Source organism: Giraffa tippelskirchi, chromosome 7 (assembly GCF_054371585.1).
Source record: "Giraffa tippelskirchi isolate mGirTip1 chromosome 7, T2T-mGirTip1v1.2.pri, whole genome shotgun sequence".
NCBI classification, from domain to species: Eukaryota; Metazoa; Chordata; class Mammalia; order Artiodactyla; family Giraffidae; genus Giraffa; species Giraffa tippelskirchi.
In genome coordinates this window covers 161,586,712-161,611,197 of record NC_137281.1, presented here as the reverse complement: position 1 = coordinate 161,611,197, position 24,486 = coordinate 161,586,712, and the positions used below count along the sequence as shown (strand labels likewise).

The following is a 24,486-nucleotide window of genomic DNA, read 5'->3' as shown; positions in this document are numbered from 1 at the left end:
GTAGCCATCAACATTAAAAAGTCATCAACATTAAGGCAGCCAAAATATAAGAAATGATTTTTAATTATCATTGAAATAAATTGCACTAATAAAAACCTCAGAATTACCCAATGAGATGACAGAAGCTTCTATAAAAGAAAAATAGAGAATGTTTAAAGCTTAAACCAGGCAAGATTGTAAGACCAGAAGTTAATGGGTTATTAACCTAGCCACAGTTAGAAGAATAAAAGCTCAATGGGACAGGCACAAAATGATCAGTTAACAATATTTACCAAGGGTCCTATGGATGCCAAGGGCTATTTGGGGGTGTGTGTGAAAATGAAGCAGAAAACGATGCAAACAAAATAGAAAAATAAATGAAAATTCCTGCCCTCCAAGAGCTTACAGTCTAATTGGTGATATACATGCATGAGAAAGCCTTAAAACAACATTACAATAATTGCAAATAAACATAATCCAAACAAATTACAAAAGCAATGAGAAAGAAATGGTAAGATTTATGAAAAATGGATAAGACTAGAAAAATGGATGAGTACAATTTTCTCAATGATACCAAAAAGTGTTTGAGAAGGTCTCATTAATATATCCTTATGTAACTATAAATCTCTTTCTATTCCCAATAACCATTCTTCCAACACTAGAATGTACTATCAAAATAATGCCTAGGTGGAAGTCAGAGTCACTAGTTCCCCTTTTTCTATTAAATATGTAACATTCTAGGACAACTATATTTTCTTGAGTTTTACAGAGATAATTCTTGTCAGGAACCTAAATAAAATTTAATTACTTTAAAAAGAGTTAAGAAAGAAATCAAGACAGGTTACATTGAAAAATATTTCATGCAATGTATTATAAAATTGAATACATCACACATTAAGTTCATAATCAATTTTTATAAAGGGAAAAAGCTCCAGAAATACTACTAAATGATAAAAGCAGGCAGAAAACAGGCCTAAGAACTTGCAATAAAGCAACGTACTCTGACATGCATGCATTGGTACAGAAGCATGCACACAAGTGGATTCTGAACTTTCACTGAGTTAAAAGTTCAGAAGGAACACAGTTAACAGGGAAAATATGTTGAATCTGTGTATTAAACATAAAACAGACAAATCTTTACAAACTGTTAAGGATAAACTTTAAACCTCTCAGAAAAATTTTAAAAACAGACTTCCTCTGCTGAATCATTAGTGAAATAATCTTATCTTCAGTGTGGGAGAGACCATTCCCTTTGTGGCTGTCTGGTCAAAATCTGTACCTAGAATGATGAAATGTTTTCAGATGAGAAATTGGAAAGGAATTACCTTCTGGGAGTATTTGCCTTAGGTGAAGTCTAGAGCCAGTTTAAACAATTTAGTGCTAAAATTTCTGAAGTGTTTGAGTTTCAAATTAACTACAGTCACTAAAACATGTAACATAATAACTAAAAATGAAAATTAAAATGATCTATTTAAAGATCTGTAAATACCACTATCACAAAATGGTTTTCAAAATAAAGTTGAAAAACTGCACAGAATACCTCTCTGTATGGAGATCGTACTGCCCATAAACGGGGGAAAGTCTACACAAATTCAACCAAAAGACTTAGGAGGTGGGTCTCACGCTCGCGGCAGGGAGGCCAGGCCCAGGCTCACCTTGGACGTCTTCCTCTCCACCATCACCATCTTCTTCCTCATTGTAAGCCAGCTCAGCCTGCTTGTCTGCCTCATACTCACCTACGTTACCATCATCCCCATTATAATCCGCCAGTTTAGAGCCATGCTGCGGATCAACAGGGGATTCATTCTCATCAAAGAATCGGCCTGTGAAGTAGGCAGAGGATTAAATCAAGAGTGAAGAGAGAAGAAAAGAAGGGACCTATACTGGAGGGAGATCAGAAAGTAGACAAGTGAAACCTGGCAACTTTCAGGATACTGGTTATAAAAAAAAAGATACATTTTCTGAAGGTTATTTAAGATAAAAGGAAATGAGAATGAAGACCGAAAATAATTTTAAGAATTTCTCCTGTGTATTAATTTCAGTACTTGCTACTTAAGGTTTGAACGTTTTCTTAAAGAAAAGGGCACAACTTTCAAAACTGTTTTCCTAATAACCAACAACTTCTCTGATAGAAGTATTTGTCTAACTTAACACTTTAGGAGAAGAATCAAAAATTTTATGAGTAGATAATACATATATGAAACCTGTAGTCATTTATTGCTTTATAAAATATTACTTTCCAGGAATAATTTTGATAACTTTTCTTATCAGAATAAATGAGCACCATGCAGGCTTGTAGAAACCATATAGTTTGTTTTTGGAAAATAAGACAAACTACCATCCTCGTGGGCTGTCTTAAGTTCCTTCAGTAATAGGGATTCACCACAGCCATGGATTTCCAGGGAGGTACGGCAAAGAGTAAATTATCAGAATCCCTAGTAGTGTGTGTTTTGAAAAACATCCCAAGTAATTCTGATTTATCCTTTCTCATTTCCCAAAACAGACTTCTAAAAGTCAGTGACAGAGGAAGCTTAAGAAAGTTGATCTAAATAAGGCTATTATATTGCACACATTCACAGTAACTAGAAATCAAGAAGGGCAATAGATATAACATTTACTGTAAAAAGCTATTCAACAAATGGACATCAAAAATAAAAATGTTATGCAAACTAAGATCTGACTCCCAAACACAAGTTAAACTCTAATTGACATTAAATTTAAGTAGCATAAAAGTAAATTTTATTCCAATCCTTAAAATATGAATATCATTAACTTACTGATGATATAAGAATTTAAGACTTTTAGAAATTATAAAAACTCTGTGATAGGTTTAAAATTTGGGGAATTATATTTTTAAAATTCACATTGCAATGAAACAAACTTCCTCTGCTTGGAAAGAAAGGTTAAGTTCAAAGAGAAAGAATTATGGAGGTATTGGTCAATTCCACAGATGGCTCACCATGTCATCAGGCCAATATATTTCTAACTGCTGAATAGAGAGTCAATCAGAAAATATCCAAAATACATAAACAGCTTATATAACTCAATATCAAAAACACAAACAACCTGATTAAAAAAGGACTGAATAAACATTTTTCCAAAGACATACAGATGGCCAACAGGCACATGAAAAGATGCTCAACAATGCTAATTATTAGAGAAATGCAAATCAAAACCACAATGAGGTATCATCTCACACTGATCAGAATGGCTATCATAAAAAAGCCTATAAATAATAAATGCTGGAAAGGGTGTGGAGAAAAGGGGATCCTTGTACACTGCTGATGGGAATGTAAATTGGTGCGCCCACTATGGAAGTCCCATAAGCAACTAAACAACTAAAACCAGAACCACCGCATGATCCAGCAATTCCACTCTTGGGTATATATCTGAGGAAAATGCAAACACTGAATCAAAAAGATATATGGACCCTAAGGTTCAGGGCAGTATTATTTACAATAGTCATGATGCGGAAGCAACCTAAGTGTCCATCAAAGGATAAATGGATAAAGAAGATGTGGTGTATATATATAAGATATATACTTAATTAACTATAAAAAAGAAGGGAATTTTGCCATTTGCGAACAACATGGATGGACCTGGAGGGCATTATGCTTAGTGAAATAAGTCAGAGAAAGATACATACTCTATGTTATCACTTATATGTGCAACCTAAAAATCAAGACAAACTAAAGAATACAAGAAAACAGAAAAAGACTCACAGATATAGAGAACAAATCAGGGGTTACCAGTGGGGAGAGAGGAGGGAAGTACAAACTGCTATGTATAAAGTAAATAAGCTGCGAGGATATATTGTCCAACACAGGGAATATAGCCAACATTTTATAATAACTTTAAATGGAGTATAAACTATAAAAATTTTCAATCACCATGTTGTACACGTGAAAACAATATAATACTGTAACAGCTATACAGCAAATAAAAAAATACTCTATCAATTTTTCTTTTAACTAAAAATGGTTAAAGAACAAAGCATACTCACATAGATATTTTGAGGGGAGCAGTTTACAACCGGAAACTGAAATGGGGATAACGAAAAAGTACATACAATCATCTTAAAACCTATTCTAGGATAGAGTTGCGTATAGACAATAAATAAATAAGTTGATAAAACAGAGGTAGAGAAAATAAATGGATATACAAGAGTTAAAAAGGAAAAAAGAGTAACATGAGAAAATAGGCTATTTGTGAGAAAGACAACCTGTCTTCCAATGGCAGTGATACAAAAAAGAAAAATTTGGTGTCTATTATTATTTTTTTCTAATGATAAAATAAAAGATGCCAACGTAAGAAGGAAAAAAGATTTACAGAAAACAATATTTTGTTTTTCTTAATATGTAGTATTATGGACAAAATGCCTGGAGCAGTTAAATCATCGTTTGGTTCAGTTCAGTCGCTCAGTCATGTCCGACTCCTTGCAACCCCATGAATCGCAGCATGCCAGGCCTCCCTGTCTATCACCAACTCCCTAAGTCCACCCAAACCCATGTCCATCGAGTTGGTGATGCCATCCAGCCATCTCATCCTCTGCCGTCCCCTTCTCCTCCTGCCCCCAATCCTTCCCAGCATCAGGGTCTTTTCCAATGAGTCAGCTCTTCGCATCAGGTGGCCAAAGTAGTGGAGTTTCAGCTTCAACATCAGTCCTTCCAATGAACACCCAGGACTGATCTCTTTGAGGATGGACTGGTTGGATCTCCCTGCAGTCTAAGGGACTCTCAAGAGTCTTCTCCAACACCACAGTTCAAAACCATCAATTCTTCGGTGCTCAGCTTTCTCCACAGTCCAACTCTCACATCCATACATGACCACTGGAAAAACCATAGCCTTGACTAGACGGACCTTTGTTGGCAAAGTAATGTCTCTGCTTTTAAATATGCTATCTAGGTTGGTCATAACTTTTTCCAAGGAGTAAGTGTCTTTTAATTTCATGGCTGCAATCACCATCTGCAGTGATTTTGGAGCCCCCCAAAATAAAGTCTGACACTGTTTCCACTGTTTCCCCATCTATTTCCCATGAAGTGATGGGACCAGATGCCATGATCTTAGTTTTCTGAATGTTGAACTTTAAGCCAACTTTTTCACTCTCCTCTTTCACTTTCATCAAGAGGCTCTTTAGTTCTTCTTCACTTTCTGCCATAAGGGTGGTGTCATCTGCATATCTGAGGTTATTGATATTTCTCCCGGCAATCTTGATTCCAGCTTGTGTTTCCTCCAGCCCAGCGTTTCTCATGATGTACTCTGCATATAAGTTAAATAAGCAGGGTGACAATATATAGCCTTGACGGACTCCTTTTCCTATTTGGAGCCAGTCTGTTGTTCCATGTCCAGTTCTAACTGTTGCTTCCTGACCTGCATACAGGTTTCTCAAGAGGCAGCTCAGGTGGTCTGGTATTCCCATCTCTTTCAGAATTTTCCACAGTTTATTGTGATCCACACAGTCAAAGGCTTTGGCATAGTCAATAAAGCAGAAATAGATGTTTTTCTGGAACTCTCTTGCTTTTTCGATGATCCAGCATATGTTGGCAATTTGATCTCTGGTTCCTCTGCCTTTTCTAAAACCAGCTTGAACATCTGGAAGTTCACGGTTCACATACTGCTGAAGCCTGGCTTGGAGAATTTTGAGCGTTACTTTACTAGCAAGTGAGATGAGTGCAATTGTGCGGTAGTTTGAGCATTCTTTGGCTTTGTAATGTGAAATTGCTGTTTTAAATATATAAACATTTTAACCTGGTAGTTACCAAGTGAGTTTCTCAAGGTACACAGTTTCCTCCAAGAAAATATTTTCATGCTTTTTATCAGAATTATGAAACAGAGACCAAAAATTAGTCTAGAAAGATTATTGCAAAATACAATTAATCTAACTAATATTATCAAACATGGCATATTAATCAAAGAACTGGTCGACCTATTCCTATTATAATATTCTAACAGAACAATTTACAGTTTCTTCTCTTTTCATTTTAAAGGTGTTTGATGTTCTGACTAGCTTGAATTCAGTCATAAAATTTTCATACTTACAACTACAGTGACACTCAAGAGATAAGAAAATCAATAACAAGAATGTATGACCACAACAGTAATTCATGTTGTCATATATACAGTACGGTAGACAATAAGAGAGAAAAGAAAAAACAGAGTTAACTACATAAACTTGCTACTTGCCAGTCAAGTAGGGGATATCAAACTTCACAGTGAATGAATATGACTATATAAATAAAATGTATAATGCCGATCAATGTAAACATTATAATATATACTTTTATATATTATAAATGTATAAATTTGTATAAATGTATAAATTATATAATTATTGGGCAATATACTTACAAAAAGTTATACAAGGAAGAAATCAATGTGAGTTAAGAGCTAGAAAGGAAGGTTTCAAAAAAAGAGGCAATCAGGCTTCTGTAGTATAACGGTTATCATGTTCACCTTGAAAGAGGCAAATATATTGTACTGTGACAGAGGAAAAGAAAGGAGCATTCAAATAAGGAAGAATGAAGACAGAGTATTCAATAGGCAGTAAAGAGACTACTTTGACTGGATTTAAATTAGAAAGTAGACAGAGGAAGTTTGGATAAGCAAATTGGGAATAATTATGGAAGGCCTTTAAAGTCAGAGATTTTAAGAGGCTTCCTACACCTTTCTCATGGTACAGTCCAAAGCGAGTCTTGTCTTCAGGACTGGTTCTCGCCTTGACTCTGCGAGGTACCTTCTGAGCCCTTGAGCCATGCTATACCAGTTTGACTGGACAAATTTATCCTAACAAAGTGATTTATAGTGAATGTTTGTTTTTGCTAGGTGGAAATTTTTTTTTTTAAATAACTTACAAAAATCTTAAAAAGTTTCTTTTTAAAATTTTCATCTTATATGTTTACTGCTGACGTATAGAAATGCAATTAACTTTTAATCCCATACCTAATAACTTTGCTAAATATATTTATTTAATAATTTATATACTGTTTTTGAATTTTCTACATATAAAATCATCTTACTGTTGGCGTATCAGTTTTATTTCTTCCTTTCTAACCTCTATACTGTTTATTTTCCTTTCTTGTACTTTGTTTTGTTGAGTAGGACCCACTGTGAAAAGCTGGACAGAAGTGACGACAGTGGTTATCCTAGTCGTCTGGATTTCAGAGGAAAGTTTCTGATACTTCACCATTAAGTATGATGTTTGCGACAGGATTTTGGCAGATACTCTATCAGATTAAGGAAATTACCTTCTAATTTGCTTTCTAGTTTGCTTAGAATTTGCTGTTTTTAATAAATACATGCTGAATTTCCTTAATACTTTGGCCACCTGATGCAAAGAGCTGACTCATTTGAAAAGACCCTGATGCTGGGAAAGATTGAAGGCGGGACGAGAAGGGGAGGACAGAGGATGAGATGGCTGGATGGCATCACCGACTCAATGGACATGAGTTTGAGTAAACTCCGGGAGTTAGGTATGGACAGGGAGGCCTGGAGTGCTGCAGTCCATGGGGTCGCACAGAGTTGGACACGACTGAGCAACTGAACTGAACTGAACTGAATTTCCTCAAATGTTTTCTTTGCATGTATTGAGATAATCACTTGATTTTTCTCATATATTTGGTGAATGTGGTGAATTGTAATACATAGACTGCTTTTCAAATATTAAATATCCTTGCATTTTGAAAATACATTCAACATGGGCATTATGTATATAATTTTTATCTATCTCTGGACTTGATTTACTAACATTTTTTCAAGATTCTTTATATCTCTGCTAATAAGAGGGACTGTCCTATAACTTTCTTTTTTCATAGTATCCTTAGTTTTGCTAACCATATGCTAGCTTCATAAAATGAGTTGGGAAGTATGTCTACCTTTTTCAATTCTCCAAAAGAGTTCATGTTAGATTGGTTGGATTTCTTCCTTAAATGGAAGAATTCACCAGCAAAACCATTTGGGCATGAAAATTTCATTAATGGAAAGTTTTAAATTACAGATTCAATATTTCAGAGGGATATGAGACTATTCAGAGTTTCCTCATCTTCTTGAGTCAGTTTGTATACAGGTGTTCGTCTAGGCTATCATCCATTTCTTCTAAATTTTCAAGCAGTGTTTCAAATATTAATTTATAATCACTAAATATCCTCTAATGTTATTATCTGTAGGATCTATGTTGATACATGTTTTTTCATTCCTCATGTTGTTAATTTGTGCCATCTCTTTCTGTCTTGATCTGTGCCAGGGGTCTTATTTTCACTAGTCTTTTGGTTTTGTGATTTAATTATCAATTTCACATAGTGATCCTAAATTTAGTAATCTAGTTAAACTCTATTATTTAAAGCAGCATCTCTTTTGGGATGTGGTAAGACTTTTGATTACCTGTTCAACTTATTTAATGTTATTGGTTTTTGTTCAGGCTCTTAAATCTTAAGGTAATATTTGTAATCAATTTTCCAGGAAACTATTAATTTGATCTAAGTTTTCAAATTCATTGTCAAAGTTTTAGAATATTATTCATCTTCCAAATAGAAGAAAATGAAGATATTTTCTTCATTAAATATCACTAGGGGTATGTTAAATTTTTTTCTAATTATTCTCTATTTCCCACCGCATTTATGAGCACTCTCGTGTTTACTACTTCTTCCTTCTACAGTCTTTGAGTTGTTCCAGCATCAGCCACAGTGTGAGCAGGGAGTGACTGACTTGATTAAGCGAGCAGGGATGCAAGAAGGGCTTGTCAAATAGCTGACAGCAGGGCACAGCTGTCAGGTACGATCAGGAGTTTGCCAGAAAGAGAATGAGAAAAGGAGCTATAAGGAACTTTTCCGAAACTTCAAAAGTGATGAGGGGGTAGTGCAAAAAATACAGTGAAAAAACAGTGAACCTGAAGACAAGGGACCAAAATAATAGTTCTGCTTATTCCACTATTTGGCTCAAGTGAATTAAACTCTGGATCTAGTTGTTCTTGTCCACAAAATGAAGAGACCACGTAACAGTGGTGTCTCAAGCTTTAATGTAAATAAAGTAAGGTCTAGGGCAGAGTCTGTAATCTATTTAACAGTCACAGGTGATGTGGACGCTGCTAGTCTAGACTAACAGGGATTATGTTACCTCTGATGGTTTGTTAGGAAACCGTTCACCAAAACCACACACCTTGGCCAGGCATGATGATAACAGCTGGCATGAGCAGGCTCACCACCAGAAGGTCCAATAAGGAACATGGTGCTATCACCGATGACAAACCGGGAGATTCTGGGAGTGGCCAAAAGAAGGGAGGTGACACCAGTTTGTAAGACATCCTGCCAGCCTTCCAGAAACCCTCCTGCTAGAAACCAGCTTGACTGAGAGATGCGCGTGTCATCAGGAAAGGCCCTGGATCAGACCAAATATGGGTATAGACAACATCATTCACCAGAAATGACTAGAAAGCTAACCGTACCACCTAAAACCTCAGACTATGAACCACGTGGCTGAGCACTTCTCCTGGGTTCCCTTACCCTGCTGCTCTCTGCCTGAGCTCCCCTTTCCAATACAATCTTTTCCTTTGTCAGTACCTGCATCTTCTCGGACCATTCATTTTTGAGTGCTAGACACAAGCTCGGGCTTCCCAGGTGGCGCCAGTGGTAAGGAACGTCCCTGCCAAAGCGGAAGACATTAGAGATGCGGGTTTGATCTCTGGGTGGGGAAGATCCCCTGGAGGAGGGCATGGCAACCCACTCCAGTATTCTTGCCTGGACAGAGGAGTCTGGTGGGTCATGGGGTCATAAAGAGTCAAGACACGACTGAAGTAACTTAGCACAGCACAGCATATTCCAAAGAGATTAAATAATCCACTGGTGGTTGAAAAAAAAAAAAGTGAAAATTTAGTAGTACATATATGGCCAAATTAGATAGATGATTTGCTATAAAAGAAATGAAGATTCTCATAAGTCAAGATAGATATGCTTGAATATACACAAATACAAACCTACTGTGTTAAATTCAGCTAAGTTGTAGGATACAAGATCAACAAACAAAAATCAGTCATAATTGGAGAAATGTGGAGGAAAGGGAACCTTTATGTACTCCTGGCAGGAAAGTAATTTAGTGCTACCACTATGGTTTCATATAGAAAACATTATGGAGGTTCCGCAAAAAATTAAAAAAAAAAAATTATCCAATGATCCAGCAATACCGTGTTGAGTCTTTGTCTGAAGAAAATGAAAACACTAACTTGAAAAGATACATGCCCCCTCCACGCTGTATCAGCATTATTTCAACAGCCAAGTAAGGAGCAGCCTGAGTGTCCACTGGCGGATGAGTGGATAAGGAGAGTGTGGTATATATGTGCAATGAAATATTATTTAGCCATAAAAAGGAATGAAATCTTGCCATTTGCAACATGATTGAATCTTGATGGCATTATGCCAAGTGAAACAGTAAGTACCATATGATCTCTCTTCTACGTAGAATCTTAAAAAAAAAAGGTCAAACAAACAAACAAAAATAAAACTCATAATACAAAGAACAGATTGGTGGTTGGCAGAGGCTGGGGTGGGGCATAGGAGAAATGGGTGAAGGCAGGACAAAAGCAAAAAGAAAAAATGTATTTGAGGTAAAATACTCATAAAATTTTTGAATCATATTCAAAATATTGACTTAAATATGTTTATATATGCTAATATATATGACATAGGTATATTTTATAGTATATTTAAAAACAATGATTCATACCTATTATTCTAAAAGAGTGAAAATAAAATACATTCTAAATCTTTAAAATGAACCCAAATATTAGCATATTCTTAGAAATTTGCATTAAAAATTTTAAAACCAAAAAATCAAGGGAAAAAAATCAGTCATATTTCTATGCAATAGCAATAAACAATCTGAAAAGGAAATTAAGAGAACAATTTGATTTACAGTAACATAAAAAAGAATACAATGCTTAGGAATAAATTTAACCAAGGAGGCACAAAACTTGTACACTGAAAACTACAAAAATTGCTGAAAAAAATTAAGAGATACCCTAAATTAATGGAAAGACATCCTATCTTCATGGATTAATAGACCTAATATTGTTCAGATGACAATCCTCCCCAAAGCAATCTACAGATTTGATGCAATTCCTATTAAAATCTCAGTTGTCTCTTTAGTAGAAATAAACAAGCAGACCCTAAAGCTCAGATGGAATTGTAAGAGATTCCAAAAGTCAGAGTGATCTTATAATGAAGGGCAAAGTTGGAAAACTCACACTTCCCCACTTCAAAACTTACTACAAAGTGACAGTAATCAACAGTGTGCTGCTGGCATCTGGTGTCAATGGGACAGAACTGAAGTCCAGAATAAAACCATACATGCGTCATCAACTGATTTTTGACAAGAATGCCAAGACTGCTCAATGGAGAAAGAAGGTCTCTTCAACAAATAGTGCTGGGACAACTGAATACCCGTACACAGAGTATAACTGGATCCTTACCTCACACCATATATAAATATTAACTTAAAATACATCAAAAAACCTACATATGAAAGCTAAAACTATTATTGTGGTGACCATTTTGCAATGTATACAAATGTCGAATCATCATGCTGTACACCTGAAACTAGTAGAATGTTGTAAGTCAATTATACCTCAAGTTTAAAAACAAAGACCAAAAACTATAAAGTCCTTACAGGAAAACATGACCTTTGATTCGGCAAAGATTTCTTAGATATGACACCAAAAGCATGAACCACAAAAGAAAAATAGATGTATTGGACTTCATCAAAATTAAAATTTCGTGCATTGTAGGACTATCAAAGTGTGAAAAGACAAACGTTAGAACGGGCAAAAACATTTGCAAATCATATATCTGATAAGGGTCTAGTATCCAGAATATATAAATAATGTTTAAAACTCAACAGCAAAGAAAACAACCCAATTTTAAAATAGGCAAAGGACTTGAATAGACATTTTTCCAAAGAGGATATACAAATGGCCAACAAATCTATGAAAAGATGATCAATGTCATCAGTCGTTAGGGAAACGCAAAGGAAAGTCACAATGAGATACCACTTCACACCTGCTAAAAACAACAACAATGGAAAATATTAAGTGCTGACAAGGATGTTGAGAAACTGGAACTCTCATGCATAGCTGATGGAACTGTGAAATGATGCAGCTGCCGTGGAAAATAGTTTGGCAGTTCCTTATAAAGCTAAACATAGAATTACTGATAACCCAGCAATTCTACACCTAAGTATATAACAACACTTAAAGAAATGGAAAACGATTGGAATGTTCAACAAAAACTTGTAAATAAATGTTCAGAGCAACACTAGTCACAGCAGCCAAAAAGTGGGAACAGTCCAAATGCCCATCTATGGGTGAATGGATAAACAAAATGTATCACATAATTGAATGATATCCAGCCATAAGAGGAATAAAGGTTCACATGACTGAACCCGGAAAACATTATGCTAAGAAAAAGAAGCCAGGCAAAAAAGGCTACATATTGCATGATTCCATTTACATGAAATATCCAGAATAGGTGAATCCATAGTCAAAAAGAAGGTCAGTCATTGCCAAGGACTGTGGGTATCAGAAGATGGGGAGTGACTGCGTGATGGGCACAGGGCTTTCTTTTGTATTACTGAATACTTTCTGGGACTAGAAAACAGTCGTCATGACTGCACAACTTTATGAATGTACTAAATACCACTGAATTGTGCACTTTGGTGAATTTTATATGTATTTTACCACAAATTTAAACATCTCTAGTGACACTGTGAAACTGTTTTAGAGAACAATCTGACAATTTGTAACAGGAGCTATAAAGTTAGTCAAGTACTTTGCAAATTCAGTCAGGAGATTATACTTATAAAAGAATACTCAAAGTAGAAGCAGGAAATAATTTGAAAAAAAAGATAATCATAGTCATGACTGCTAACATAAGAAACTATGAAATAATTCAAACAATTGATTACAGAGCAGAGCTAGATGAACTATTATTATTGCCTAAATACAATGGAATATATGTATGTATCTTTATGTGTGTATGTATGTGTATATATATATTTTAATGATAACTACATAACCATTTGATAAGTTAAAACGCATGTAAGAAATAATGTCAAAGTAAGTCACAAAACCGTGTTCACACTGATTTCAACTCTCTCTATATATATTGAAAAGAATTCAGAATAAGATTTTAAAACTCTTTGAAAAAGAAATTGTGGGGAATTCCCTGGCAGTCCAGAGGTTAGGACTCCATGCTTCCACTGCAGGGGGCATGGGTTTGATCCCTGGTCGGCAAACTAGGAACCCGTATGCCACATAACATGGCCAAAAAAAAAAACTTGTAGAAAGTAATAATTTTCCAGTCACAGCTACCCAAAGACTGGTTGGGAGGTAAGAGAGTGATAACAATTTTTACAGAATGAACTATAAGTAGAAGAAAATCTTAAGTGATCATATTAAGATATTTTATCTTAGTAAGATTGTGACCTTACCATAAACCTCTTTTTGTTGAGATAAAAAGTTTTGAAGCCAATCTTCCAACAAGATTTGAAGGAAATATTTCTTCATTGTATTTAAAATGTTAGCCATATTCTTGTAAACAAAAACATTTTTTACATAATATTTCAGTCAAGATACATGGATAGGCTTTAAAACATCAAGGAAAGAAAATCAATTAAATGTAAATAAACTATATGTTCATATAGATGCAGAAATAGGAATAACTGTCATAAGACCAATTTAAAAATGTAACACTGTACAGCTCTCACCATACAAGCAAGCTGTGCACAAGTAAACACCTGAACACTGCCCTGAAGAGCTGTTGCCATGGAAGCCATCCTTCACAGTAAGCAAGAGCAGACTGGAGCTCTCAGACATTCCGTCTACTCAGAAGCTGACGGGAGGAAGGGTTAAATAGCAGAAGCAGTGAAAAGTAGTTTAAGAGAGCTGCCTGTTCCTAATTCTGTCAACTACCAAGAATTTTTCTTCTACATCTTGAAAATCTACCAATTAGAGAATTATGCAAATAAACAGGTTATTTTCCACTTATCATAATCAATATCTCTGAAACAATTAGGCAGTCAAATCTTATTACTCAGTACTATGAATCTGTTCCATTTTTTTCAATTCTCTCCTAAAACCTAAATGAAGCAAAACTGGAAGGAATGGAAAGCAAACGCCACCGAGCTTTCCGCCATGCAGTCTTGACCGCTTCCAGAGCCCACGTTTCAAAACTCTGTCTTCCCTCTCTTCGAATCAAAGTTTCGTCTACTAGCTTAACAAAATATTATCTTTTCTCATTTTCAAAAAATTTTCACATTCATAAGAACTGATAGCATTTTAAAAAATCAACTCACCTGAATCTTTTTTTAATACTGGAGAACAAAAGGAGCTTCTGAATGTATTCTTTAGAATATGTAAAACCTACTTTTCTTTAAAATTTTACCACCATCATACTTTCTCTTTATAAGTGTAAAACTTTACTATACATTCATTCGTTAGAGATTATAATAATGAAGACGCTAATTGAGGCTTGTAAATAAATATATTTAAAGAAATCTTTTCAGCATAATACTCATCAACTGATTCTTACTTTGCTTCAATTTATGGAAATCACCAGCTCGATCCTTGGTAGCCGGCTTTAGAGCTTCTGCTTGAATTCTCGGTTCACTCTCCAAGTTAGGGCCTGGAATTAAACGCTGAAGAGGATTGGAAGGGTTCTGTTTTGAAGTTCTAGCGTTTCCATTGTGGTTTATATGAGAATCTATGGCAAAAATCATCAAATTAAGGTCATATTTTGCAGACAAATGTCATAAGACCTACTTGAGGAAAGTAAGACACACGGTTATCTGACCTGGGTTAGCAGGGAGGTTTTTTTTTTAAGCTTTATTTTATTTCTTTAATCAAAGCTTATAACCAGTGTGATTTTAGGTGTGTGATGTTTCCTGACCATTCCCAGGTAGATATCTTTAGTACTAATTATAAACTCATTCGCCAACAGTATATATTGTTTTACAGTTGCTCACTCTCTGAGACCTCATGGACTAATGTAAAGGCAGTGATATCTGCATCTTCCCTCCAAATTCTAAACTGCTGTCAGAAATCTCCAAAATCCATAAGGCTTTTAGAATTTCTAGTCTCAAAGCCATTTTCATCTGCACAATGACACAACTCCTGATTCTTATTAGTATCTCCTGGATGTATCTTTTCTTTCCTTTACTTCTCTTTTTAACTCATCAAAGAACTGATTTAGATCTTTATTACAATGAAATTTATTCATATCAATTCTCATTTTAGGGGAACATTCCTGTAAAACTGAGTAGGTATTCAGTAGAAAACAACCAGAAAAGTATAGAGTAGGGAGCTTAATATAGATGGATCTCTTAGCTTTTAGAAGGCCTCTGGGAGATACCCTTGAACACATTCTGAAGAAGGTAAACACATATACACCAGCAGGACTGAAAGGGAAGGTAGTCCAGAGTGGCAGAACAAATAATTCTGCTCTTAACAGTCCATTAGACAAAGTTAATTTTATAATGATTTCTCCCTGAGCTTTTATCAGTCATTTGACAACACATAATGTTAACTAGAAGAATGAATGATATTTCACTGTGCTGCTAAATGACATGTTTTATTCCCTATAAAACAATACATAACTAGTACATTGATTTTCAAATGGAATTTTAAGAATAAGACTTCATACCTGGAACCATGTTTGGGGAGAGAGGTTGTCCAGTTGGAAGACGGGAGATTACTTGATGACTTTCATATTGAGAAAAGGAAACAGGGGGTTTCTTTAAAGCTAAAACAACAACAAAAAAGATCCATATTATTCCCAGTGATAGTATGGTTTATAAAAACCAACCACCATGAATCTATTTACATTGCATTAATCCTATGATGCTTATTCTAATTTTGTAATCCTTATAGTTGGTATATTAATAATTTATGGTTACTAACTGAAATACTGTACCATCCATCACAGATTTTGGTGATCAATAAATCTGACCAGAATACAAGACAGGGATTCTGTCTTGTCTACCACTACATTCCCAATACCTAGAATGATGCCTGGCATATAACAGGAGCTCAATTAAAATTTGATGAATGAATAAATAAACGAATCTCTTCAGATACAGTGAAAACTTTTTATATAGATAGTATAAACAAAAATTGACACTTACAGATTACACAAAGCTATGAGAATACGCTATTCTAAGTTGCTGAGATTTTAAATACAAACTAAGTATGACTGATGCAACAAGTTGAGATTTTATTTTTCAAGAGGGAATTTTTAAGTTTTGTCCAAAAGGTTTTACTAGCAAAGATGTACATACTTAGAGTTGGGATTCTCTTCTACCGTAAGAAATGAAGGCAACAGGCAAACAGGTTAACTCATTCCACCACAACCGTGGGCAGCTTAATGTGACAGAAAGGCAGAGAGCAAGATGAAAACTACAGAGAAGGGCAACAGATAAAGAGGGGAAAACTGAAAGTCATCTATGAACTTACAGATGTTCAAGCTGGATTTAGAAAAGGCAGAGGAACCAGAGATCAAATTGCCAAAATCTGTTGGATCATTGAGAAAGCAAAAGAGTTCCAAAAAACCATCTACTTCTGCTTTATTGACTACACCAAAGACTTTGACTGTGTGGATCACAATAAACTGTGGAAAATTCTAAAGAGATGGGAACACCAGACCACCTGACTTGCCTCCTGAGAAAGCTGTATGCAGGTCAGGAAGCAACAGTTAGAACTGGACGTGGAACAACAGACTGGTTCCAAATAGGAAAAGGAGGACGTCAAGGCTGTACATGTCACCCTGCTTATTTAACTTATATGCAGAGTACACCATGAGAAACGCTGGGCTGGAGGAAGCACAAGCTGCAATCAAGATTGCCGGGAGAAATATCAATAACCTCAGATATGCAGATGACACCACCCTTATGGCAGAAAGTGAAGAAGAACTAAAGAGCCTCTTGACGAAAGTGAAAGAGGAGAGTGAAAAAGTTGGATTAAAACTCAACATTCAGAAAACTAAGATCACGGCATCCGGTCCATCACTTCATGGAAAACAGATGGGGAAACAGTGGAAACAGTGTCAGACTTTATTTTTTTGGGCTCCAAAATCACTGCAGATGGTGACTGCAGTCATGAAATTAAAAGACACTTGTTCCTTGGAAGAAAAGCTATGATCAACCTAGTAAGTAAGTAAGTAAGTGAAGTCGCTCAGTCGTGTCCGACTCTTTGCGACCCCATGGACGGTAGCCCACCAGGCTTCTCTGTCCATGGGATTCTCCAGGCAAGAATACTGGAATGAGTTGCCATTTCCTTCTCCAGGGGATCTTCCCGACCCAGGGATTGAACCCGGGTTTCCCGCATTGCGGGCAGACACTTCAACCTCTGAGCCACCAGGGAAGCCCATTATTCAGTTTATTGAATTTAAATGGCTACTAGTGATCAGCGGCTAATGTATTGGGCAGTGCAGATCTAGAGAATCCCCTGAGAGCAGTAGTTTTCTAGGTTGGCTACATAATACAATCACTTGTGAAGCATTTAAACATCCAGAGCCCTAGCTGCATCTCACATCAAATACACAATAAACATCTCTGGAGTGGGACCCAGACATCGGTCATTATTTTTTTTAACTTATCATGATTCCAATATATGGCCAAGGTAGAAGTCTTCTGTTCTAGAAAATCACTTATCTTATAAATAGAGTAGCTTTACCTAACATTAGAAAACCAAAAGGAGTTACTTTTCTTTATAAATTATTAAATTAGAAAAGAACTTCCAATTGCTTAGGTACCTAAAAAATCTTTGTATCTTTAAGTAGTTTTCCCCCAAAGTAAATCATTAGAGGCAATTTTTGAGTTTGAGTAAATTTCCAAGTACAGTTTTCCTCTCTATTAATATGCATAACATGGAAAAATATTTGCATTGCATACTGCTAAGGAACTCTTAAAAATCAGTAAGGAAAATATCAACAATCCAATAGAAAAATGGGCAAAAATTATTACCAGGCAAATTACAGAAGGCAACAAAAATGGCCAATAAAAATATGAAGAGATGTTTAATGAAATTAATACCAAGGCAAATTTAAGATATTGTTTCAGACTGGCAAAAAGTTTAAAGTATAGCAAACCCAAATACTAGCGAGGGTGTGGATAAACAAAACTGTCACATATTACTAGCAGAAATGTAAACTGATGTAAGAATGGTAAAGGTGAAGATGCCCTATAACGCAACAATTTTACTTTAGGGTCACATCCTTGTACTGAGCTTTGCGACCACTGAGCTGGGGCTTGTTTACAGATGAACAGACGGCTGAGCTGCCTCTCTCAGCCCTCAGTGACCGGGGAGGGCTCGGGACAGCCAGACCCCAGGCCTGACCTCTAGGTGACAACCGCCTCATCTGTTTATATCAATGCACTAATCAAACCCTACAAGTATCCAGAGACTCTCATGTGCAGGAGAAAACATGTGTATAGGAATGTCCACTGTACTGTCTGTTTGAAATAACAAAAAACTGGAAGTGGCCTGTTTATTACATAGGAATAGATAAATTGTGGTATATTTATATAGTGAAAGAATTATAACTGTTAAAAAGTCATAGGTATAATACATACAGGCAAGTCTCAAAAGCAAAATACTGAGGGGAAAAAACAAGCTTCAGAATAATACACAACAAGACATCATTTACATATTTACTTTTCTTTTGGCCTCGCCACATGGCATGTGGGATCTTAGTTCCCGGACCGGAGGTTGAATCCGTCTCCCTTGCACTGGGAGCATGGAGTCCGGACCACGGGGCTACAGGGAAGTCCCAAGATGTCATTTATTAAATGTGAAGGAGCTAACAAAACAGCACTTTGTAGCTTCATAGTTGTTTACAAATGCTTTAAAGTCTAAAAAAAAAATGTATGGAAATTGATATACACCAATCTCAGCATAGTGTATCTTCTATGTACATAGTGTGTCTGGAGAAGAGATACCTGGGAGACAGATATCACAGTGTATCTGGGGAAAAGAGGCAGGACTGGGATCTGCAGGGGACACAGGGAGGCTTCAATTATGTCTTTTTCCTTTAACAATATCAATAACAGAAATATCTGAAGCAAATGTGGCAAGATATTACATTATTTTTGTGTTTTTTAATTTTTAGAAGGCAGTGGATAATTGACTATTCATTACATTATTCTCTATGTTTTTCTATATGTTTGGAATGTTTACAAACCAAACCCATTAAGATCTGGCTCTCTGTCTCCAGAAGCTGAGAAGCTTAAGCATCAGGGCGCGTGCTGTATCCCCCTTGGCCATCTCAGACCTGTATCTTAAGATGGCTCAGCAGCGCTCTGGTACCATTTCAGTACAGCCCTGGCTATCTTAAGCAAAACTGCCACTAACACGTAAGAGTCGGTTTTTAATTTACAAGGATGCGTTCTTTTCTCTACTTCCTCTGTGGGATGGTTGCTCTGTGGTCATCAGGGACTCCACATACACCCCAGAACTTGTCCTGGTGTAAGGAATCACTGCATAGATTACTGCAGGGAGAGAAGACAGTACTCAATAAAAGCAGTGACAAGGAGATAAAAATATGTTTCCAATGATATAAACTAATCATGGCAATAACAATGGCAGCTAGGATTGCTAATATATACAGCACAGGCTGTACACCAGGCGCTACTCTTGGCTGTTGTTGGTTAGTTGCTAAGTCATGTATGACTCTCTGCAACCCCATGGACTATAGCCCAGCAGGCTCCTCTGTCTATGGGATTTCCCAGGCAGAAATACTGGAGTGGGTTGCCATTTCCTTATCCATGGGATCTTCCCAATCAAGGGATCGAACCTGTGTCTCCTGCTTGGCAGGGGGCTTCTTCACCACCAAGCCTCTTGTGCTTTACATTTAAACCTCACAACCACCCAGAGGAGGTTGAAACTGTTACAATCCTATTTCACTGATAAGGATAAGGGCAAATAAATGGTCACATGCCTGTGAAAAGACAGAGCCAAGGGTTTGAACCCAGCAGTTTGACTCTAGAGACCACTGCCCCACTGCTAAGGATATTCTGGAAACTCAACCGTACACATTTATTGGGACTTTGGATGTGCAGGGCATGAGCATCCTGTGAGCTCAAGGCACAAAGACACAGTATGGCTTTCCTTTGTGTTTGTTCTGACTGACTGTGCAGCTCAGAGTTTCTCTTCCAGTGACTGTATTAAAACAGTCTTTATACTCAAAATGCTTCTCTAAATAATGAAGGGTAACTGTTACAAATAATGATTTTCAAAGCAAAGCACCAACAACCCAGAGGTTCAAAATTAATCCAGAAGACTTCTGGTTCTTGGGTCTGCATATAAGGAGCTTAGAAGTTGCCACTCTATGCTAACAACAAGGAAACAGCTAAAACAGACTGAAAAATCAACAGCCCTCCTGGGTCCATAAGAAAGAGGAAGACACAGGGCAAATTGCTACAATCATTTTAGAAAGACAGGCAAATACAGGGAGTCTTGGCTTCCAGGAGAGACTAATGAACAGCAACTGTCACAGAACCCAAAGCCAGGGTAGGGAACCCTGAACTGTACCTGGTTAACTGCCAGAGGCTCAGTGTGGACAGCTCAGAGTTAACACTCTAGGGGGCCCAGTCACAGAGGGGGCTCCCACAAAGGTAGGGAATTTACCTCCAGGAGCTCAAGTAGATTCCCAGGTAAATACAGGAGAAAACCCTCTGAGGGTTGGGGGAGGGCAAAAGGAACCAAAGCAGTCTGTTCTTAATAAGGTCTGCCCTTTGCAGAAACGAGTTAAACAGCGCCTAACTTGCTAGGGCATTATCAGAGTCTAAGTGACCCATGGAAGGAAAATACCCAACTCTGGCTCACTCGAGCCACCCTGTCCCACCTAAGAGGGGAAGGAAAAAACTGAGCAACACTTGTGAAGTTCAGAATCCAGAGGCACAGGCTCACTGAAAGACCGAGAGCTAATCGCAGAACTAGAGAGCGCGTCCCCGCCCCACACCTCACCACCACGCTCCAACTGTGCCATCTCCCTGGGGTGTGCACCCTGCTACGGCATCAAGACAAAATTACAAGGCACACCGAAAGGCACAAAAGGCAATCTGAAAAGAGAGCAAGCTTCAGAACAGACATGGCAGGAATGTGGGAATTATCAGACCAGGAATTTAAAAGAACGGTAACTAAGATGCTAAGAACTCTACTGGATAAAGTAGACAGCATGCAAGAATAGATGGGCAATGTCAGTGCAGAGACAGAAACCCTAGAAAGAATAAGAAAGAAACATTAGAGATCAAAAACACTGTAACAGAGATGCAGAACACCTTTCATGGGATTCGTAGTCCGGACAACACGGAGGAAAGAAGCTCTGGGTTAGAGGATGTACCGAGAGCATCCTCACACACAGAAACGCAAAGAGGACAAAGACTGGAAAAACACAACCAAATACCTAAGACAACTATAAAAAGTGTCACATATGTGTAATGAGAATACCAGAATGAGAAGAGAGAAAAGAACAGAAGAAATACTTGACATATAATGACTGAGAATTTCTGCCAAATTAATGTCAAACACCAAACTATAGATCTAGGAAGCTCAGACAACACAGAGCAAGATAAATGCCCAAACAAACAAACAAAAAGACGACTTCACAGCATATCATTTTCAAATTACAGCAAATCAAAGATAAAGAAAAATTAATCCACTAGTGCACTGTTGGTGGGAATGTAAATTGGTGCCACCACTGTGGAAAACAGTGCGGCGGTTCCTGAAAACGCTAAAAATAGAGCTACCATCAGTTCAGTTCAGTTCAGTTGCTCAGTCGTGTCCGACTCTTTGCGACCCCATGAACCGCAGCACGCCAGGCCTCCCTGTCCATCACCAACTCCCGGAGTCCACCCAAACCCGTGCCATCGAGTCGGGGATGCCATCCAACCATCTCATCCTCTGTCGTCCCCTTCTCCTCCTGCCCCCAATCCTTCCCAGCATCAGGGTCTTTTCCAATGAGTCAACCCTTCCCATCAGGTGGCCAAAGTAGTGGAGTTTCAGCTTCAACATCACTCCTTCCAATGAACACCCAGGACTGATCTCCTTTAGGATGGACTGGTTGGATCTCCTTACAGCCCAAGGGACTCTCAAGAGTCTTCTCCAATACCACAGTTCAAAAGCATCAATCCTGCGGCGCTCAGCTTTCTTAACCGTCCAACTCTCACATCCATACATGACCACTGGAAAAACCATAGCCTTGACTAGACGGACCTTTGTTGGCAAAGTAATGTCTCTGCTTTTGAATATGCTGTCTAGGTTGGTCATAACCATCCTTCCAAGGAGTAAGCGTCTTTTAATTTCATGGCTGCAATCACCATCTGCAGTGATTTTGGAGCCCAAAAAAATAAAGTCTGACACTATTCCCACTGTTTCCCCATCTATTTCCCATGAAGTGATGGGACCAGACGTCATAATCCTGGTTTTCTGAATGTTGAGCTTTAAGCCAACTTTTTCACTCTCCTCTTTCACTTTCATCAAGAGGCTCTTTAGTTCTTCTTCACTTTCTGCCATAAGGGTGGTGTCATCTGCATATCTGAGGTTATTGATATTTCTCCTGGCAATCTTGATTCCAGCTTGTGCTTCCTCCAGCCCAGCATTTCTCATGGTGTACTCTGCATATAAGTTAAATAAGCAGGGTGACAATATATAGCCTTGACATACTCCTTTTCCTATGTGGAACCAGTCTGTTGTTCCATGTCCAGTTCTAACTGTTGCTTCCTGACCTGCATACAGGATTCTCAAGAGACAGGTCAGATGGTCTGGTATTCCCATCTCTTTCAGAATCTTCCACAGTTTATTGTGATCCACACAGTCAAAGGCTTTGGCATAGTCAATAAAGCAGAAATAGATGCTTTTCTGGAACTCTCTTGCTTTTTTGATGATCCAGTAGATGTTGGCAAATTGATCTCTGGTTCCTCTGCCTTTTCTAAAACCAGCTTCAACATCTGGAAGTTCACGGTTCACGTATTGCTGAAGCCTGGCTTGGCATTACTTTCCTAGCGTGTGAGATGAGTGCAATCGTGCGGTAGTTTGAGAGTTCTTTGGCATTCCCTTTCTTTGGGATTGGAATGAAAACTGACCTTTTCCAGTCCTGTGGCCACTGCTGAGCTTTCCAGATTTGCTGGCATATCGAGTGCAGCACTTTCACAGCATCATCTTTGAGGATTTGAAATAGCTCAACTGGAATTCCATCACCTCCACTAGCTTTGTTCGTAGTGATGCTTCCTAAGGCCCACTTGACTTCACATTCCAGGATGTCTGGTTCTAGGTGAGTGATCACACCATCGTGATTATCTGGGTTGTGAAGATCTTTTTTGCATACATCTTCTGTGTATTCTTGCCACCTCTTCTCAATATCTTCTGCTTCTGTTAGATCCATACCATTTCTGTCCTTTATCGAGCCCATCTTTGCATGAAATGTTCCCTTGGTAGCTCTAATTTTCTTGAAGAGATCTCTAGTCTTTCCCATTCTGTTGTTTTCCTCTATTTCTTTACATTGATCGCTGAGGAAGGCTTTCTTATCTCTCCTTGCTATTCTTTGGAACTCTGCATTCAGATGGGACTATCTTTCCTTTTCTCCTTTGCTTTTCGCTTCTCTTCTTTTCCCAGCTATTTGTAAGGCCTCCTCAGACAGCCATTTTGCTCTTTTGCATTTCTTTTCCATGGGGATGGTCTTGATCCCTGTTTCCTGTACAATGTCATGAACCTCCGTCCATAGTTCATCAGGCACTCTGTCTATCAGATCTAGTCCCTTAAATCTATTTCTCACTTCCACTGTATAATCATAAGGGATTTGATTTAGGTCATACCTGAATGGTCTAGTGGTTTTCCCTACTTTCTTCAATTTAAGTCTGAATTTGGCAATAAATAATAAATAAAATAAATAAATAATAAATAAAGAGATTAATCAACCTAAAACTCAGTGAGTCTAGGACTAGGGTAAGTACTGCAAAAATTCAGAAGAATACATGGTCCTTGCCCTCAATATTTCTTTAACATCTAAGCCAGTGTTCTAAAACATTAGCAAAGACCAAAATCACTTGGAGAGCTTGTTAAAACACAGACTGTTCAGCTACATTCCAAGAATTTCTTATACTGTCCGTCTGGAATGGGACCTAAGAATTTGTGTTTCTGTTAACTAACAAGTTCCTCGGTAAGGCTGACACTGCTGGTTCAAGAACCATACTTTAAGAATCACTGGATAACTTCATGGCCTTACAAAAAAACCATGTTCATCCTTACTTCTTATTTATAAACTCATGTTCTTGCTCTTGCCCTGAACTTTACTTTGAGGGCATACCCTGTGAACTGGCAACTCAAAAGAATATAGAAATGAAAGAATTTGAGAAGACAGCAAAACTATGCAAAGGAAAGGACTAATTGTTTTTGCCTTACGAGTCAAACATATTTGAACTTTTTCTTGACTCAGAGTTATTGTTCATGACAGTTATGCTATGTTTGAGCTACTTATG

At 37.4% G+C, this 24,486-nt stretch overlaps 1 protein-coding gene and 1 long non-coding RNA gene across 3 annotated transcripts in view; both read right to left on the bottom strand.

Moving 5' to 3' along the window:
- The window catches only part of LOC145513905 (protein GOLM2), a 77,610-nt gene that overhangs the window by 6,975 nt on the left and 46,149 nt on the right, over positions 1-24,486 (bottom strand). Inside the window, exons 7-9 of one of the 2 annotated variants that reach the window (XM_081510917.1) lie at positions 15,660-15,758; positions 14,550-14,720; positions 1,635-1,802 (exon numbers count right to left, since the gene is read on the bottom strand). In XM_081510917.1, the coding sequence (XP_081367043.1) occupies positions 1,635-1,802; positions 14,550-14,720; positions 15,660-15,758 (438 nt within the window). The remainder of the gene's footprint in view (positions 1-1,634; positions 1,803-14,549; positions 14,721-15,659; positions 15,759-24,486) is intronic. The other variant, XM_081510919.1, reaches the window with a different exon arrangement.
- LOC145513909 (uncharacterized) lies at positions 18,668-20,464 on the bottom strand. Its single transcript, XR_014059775.1, has 4 exons — positions 19,806-20,464; positions 19,389-19,500; positions 18,952-19,041; positions 18,668-18,864 (listed from the first exon to the last, which is right to left on the bottom strand). It is a non-coding gene; the product is annotated as an uncharacterized LOC145513909 (long non-coding RNA).